The sequence below is a fragment of the Nanorana parkeri genome, unplaced genomic scaffold (genome assembly GCF_000935625.1).
Source record: "Nanorana parkeri isolate BGI_ZX_2015 unplaced genomic scaffold, ASM93562v1 scaffold6, whole genome shotgun sequence".
Taxonomy (NCBI): Eukaryota; Metazoa; Chordata; class Amphibia; order Anura; family Dicroglossidae; genus Nanorana; species Nanorana parkeri.
The window spans coordinates 4519020-4522626 of record NW_017306274.1 but is presented as its reverse complement, the minus strand read 5'-3'; the positions used below and the strand labels follow the sequence as shown (position 1 = coordinate 4522626).

Below are 3607 nucleotides of genomic sequence, written 5' to 3'. Positions count from 1 at the left end.
GTTTACCATTATTTTTTATATACAATGGGAAAACGGTTAAAGTCTGACTTTTTATTGCTGTGTGTCCCCCCACCAGAGGAATTACTCCATCTGTGCTGGTGACAAGAGATAAGGAATCCAAACAGTCAAGCCATCAAACAGGAATAAAAAGGGGAGCAGCCATCTTAAGGAAAAAGCTGAAGGGCCACAATACAGACAAATTTATATTTCAGAAACTACCCAACATATCCCTACCTTTCTCACAGATGCCGACGACATGCTCCAGAAAGGATTCATCATCTCACCTCCGGACAAAGCAAGTCTCTACTCGAGGATCGACCTCTGCCGCTGAAAAAAAATGCAGTAGATATGTGTAAAAAAAAAGCTGAGGGTTTGGAAACCCTTTAACCTATCATCTTGCCCATTTAGGACAATGTGTCAGGGTCTCTTTAACCACTTTGCATCCGGAGCAATTTTTTTTATGTTTGCACACACATGATAAAATCAGAATTTTTGCCTAGAAAACCACTTAATACCCCATTTAATACCCCCAAACAATTACATATTTTCTGAAAGCTGAGGCCCTGTAGAATATAAAAAATGGTAGCTGCAATTTCTTATGCCACAATTTGTGCCAATGTTTATGAAATCGATATTTGTAGAAAAAAAAAAAAAAAAAGATAAAATTAAGAGTCTGCAGTTAATTAAAATTGATGACAGCAACTAAAAACATTCACCTCCAAAAATAAAAAATAAAAATCACAGCAACCACAGGCCAGTTGGTTGCTGTGGGAAAATTCCATCATGAAGCAGGTTGCAAGTTGCCATGGGAAGTCTCTAAAGCTAAAGATGCAGCTATGTACAGAACAAGTTAACATGGAGTTTCGCCATCACAGTCCGGCGCTAGGCAAGAACGGCACAGCAATAATGAACAAAAGGAACATTATTCAGAATTTCTCAATGCGAGTCATTGCGTGCCAGGCCAAAGGGTGAAATGTGGCCCAACACTGAACGATCTATTCTAACCAAGTGCAGCAGGCAGTGTGCATTCACAGCATGGACAAATGCACAGCTTTATACTTTGGAATTAATTCAATACATAAAAGATTTGCTCTTGGTTTTAAGCAAGCAAACTGAAAGGTCACGTGACCAAGTTTGGTCAACCTTCGCCTCCACAGCTGCTGCTGGACTGTACACCCCAGTATGAGCCTATAGCCTTCGGCTCAACTGTGTAGCTCAGAAATGGACCTACAAAAATGAAATGCATACATGGCCCATATGGTGGGCAAAGGACTCTGCGGAAACAAAAAACCCAAACGCATACACCCCGAACCTTAGAAGACATCACTCCCTTATCAGAGTATCTAAAATGAGAAGTTGTCCCAGAAGCAACCAATCCCAATTTTAATGCAGAACTGAAAATTAAAAAAAGATGGTTAGGCAGTAGGGATTTTTGGCAGGACATACAAAGCCTCTTCCGCCAAAATCCTTCTTCCTCTTCCTCCCCAGCAGTGTTTTTAGTTTGTGTGCACACTGTATGGCTCATGTACTGTGCGGTATTCCTGACATCTGTATGGCAAGGTCAGGAATGGGTCAGGTGGTCGGAACGCTGCAACTCCTATACGCATGCGTCACCATCAGTGGACACCCAATGGCCGAAGATCACCAATGGACCCCACCAACAAAGTTCTCTTCTGCTTTAAAGGGACCTTCTGTCTTTAAACTACTCGGTGGAAAACCCCTCCTCCTACATATGGACTATGACCGGTTGGAATCATGCTTCTTGCATTCCTGGCATTCCGCCCTCCTGTAGCAGCGGTGGACCTTCTACGATGGTTGGAGTTATTCGACCTTCTGACATGATGCAACTCGGGTCCCAAAGATGCACGGCTGGCTGGTGCTATAGGTTACTACACTGCTCAGCAATCACCAAATTTCAATTTACCAGATCAATGAGACATCATGCAGGACTGGCCCTGGTTAAAGTCAAACTCCAGCCAGTTCCCCACAACCTACAGTAGGAGGTTAGGCCCTGCCATTTCCCCCCCTTCCCCCTCCCCAATTTACTTACCCCAAGGGATATTTTCCCCTCTTGCTGTTCCAGAGACAACCAAAAGGTTTCTCCATTTTTGACAGCAGCCACTGGGACAGATGTCCCCCATTGGGTAACAAGCATCAACGGGGGGAAGGTTCTTCACTTTCGTTCCTAGTGATAATGGTCAGAAGGAAGTAGAGCTGCAGCTAACGATTATTTTCAAAATCGATTAGTTGGCCGATTATTAAGTTCGATTAATCGGTTAATCGGATAAACAATAAAATACATTTTAAAACATGGCTCCAGTGATGGGACTACTAGTTTGTATTGAGATTGCAGTCCATCACAGGAGCAAGCTTCGAGTGGTGGAAGTAAAAAAAAAAAACAAATAGTGTGGTGTGCAATATAGTGAAATGGAAAGTGTAAAATTATACAGCAATTAATGCAGAATGGCACCGGCTATAGAGGACTACAAATCCCAGCTATAATACATTATACAGCACAATGCAGAATACCACCCGCTATAGAGGAATACAACAAATCCCAGCAATAGTACATTATAGCTGGTGGTATTCTGCATTGCGCTGTATAATGTACTGTTGCTGGGTTTTGTAGTCCTCTATAGCTGGTGGTATTCGGCATTGCACCACTGTATAATGTACTATTGCTGGGATTTGTTGTACTCCTCTATAGCTGGTGGAATTCCGCATGACGCTGTATAATGTATTATTGCTGGGATTTGTAGTCCTCTACACAGCGCAGTGCAGAATATCACCAACTATAGAAGAGTACAACAAATCCCAGCAATACATTATACATACAGTGTATGATGTATTGCTGGGATTTGTATTCCTATGTATAATATACAGCACAATGTACCATCAGCTATAGAGGACTACAAATCCCAGCAATACATTATAGAGCACCATGTGTGGGAAAGTGCAGGCTTACCTGAGCAGTCTTCCAGCAACTTGCTTCTGAGATAGGGTCTGCCTGAGATAGGTGCGTCGTGTAAAGCGTGGATGCGGGTCTGGCAGCGGTGAGCGTGATTTGGGGAGGAGGTGCAGCGTGTGTGGAGCCGTGAACAGGGCCAACTGATCGGAAGCCGATTAATCGATTATTGAAAAAGTTGACAACTTTTTCAATAATCGATTATAATCGATTATGTCGATTAGTTGTTGCAGCCCTAGAAGGAAGAAGGATAAAATCGCCCCAACAGAAACAAGACTAGAAATCTTCTCTGCCCTCCCCTGCCGCTCCAGTCCTTTGTTGGAGTCATGTGTCCACACCCCGTGTAAGCTCTGGGTTGCAGAGTGTCAGAGCTTACATAGGGTCATGGACTTCCTTCCCAGTCTCACATGACCTTGTTCTGGTCTGCTGATTGACCACTCACGCCTGGACGCTGCATCTTAGGAGGAGGCCACATGCTACTTCATACTGGGGGCTCTGACAGAGCAAATGAGCTGAGCAAGAGCACTCATTGTACCGTATCAGTGGGAAAGGGCAAGTTGTTCATTTCAAGAGAACCTGTCAATTTGCCCTGGATAGGCAAACTGACTGCCTGCCACTGACCAATCAAGATGGCTGAAGACC

General features: G+C 43.7%; 1 protein-coding gene across 1 annotated transcript in view; it reads right to left on the bottom strand.

Moving 5' to 3' along the window:
- The window catches only part of AKTIP (AKT interacting protein), a 22247-nt gene that overhangs the window by 9595 nt on the left and 9045 nt on the right, over positions 1–3607 (bottom strand). The window contains exon 2 of the mRNA XM_018553044.1: positions 235–327. Within this exon, the coding sequence (XP_018408546.1) occupies positions 235–279 (45 nt within the window). The 5' untranslated portion in view covers positions 280–327. The remainder of the gene's footprint in view (positions 1–234; positions 328–3607) is intronic.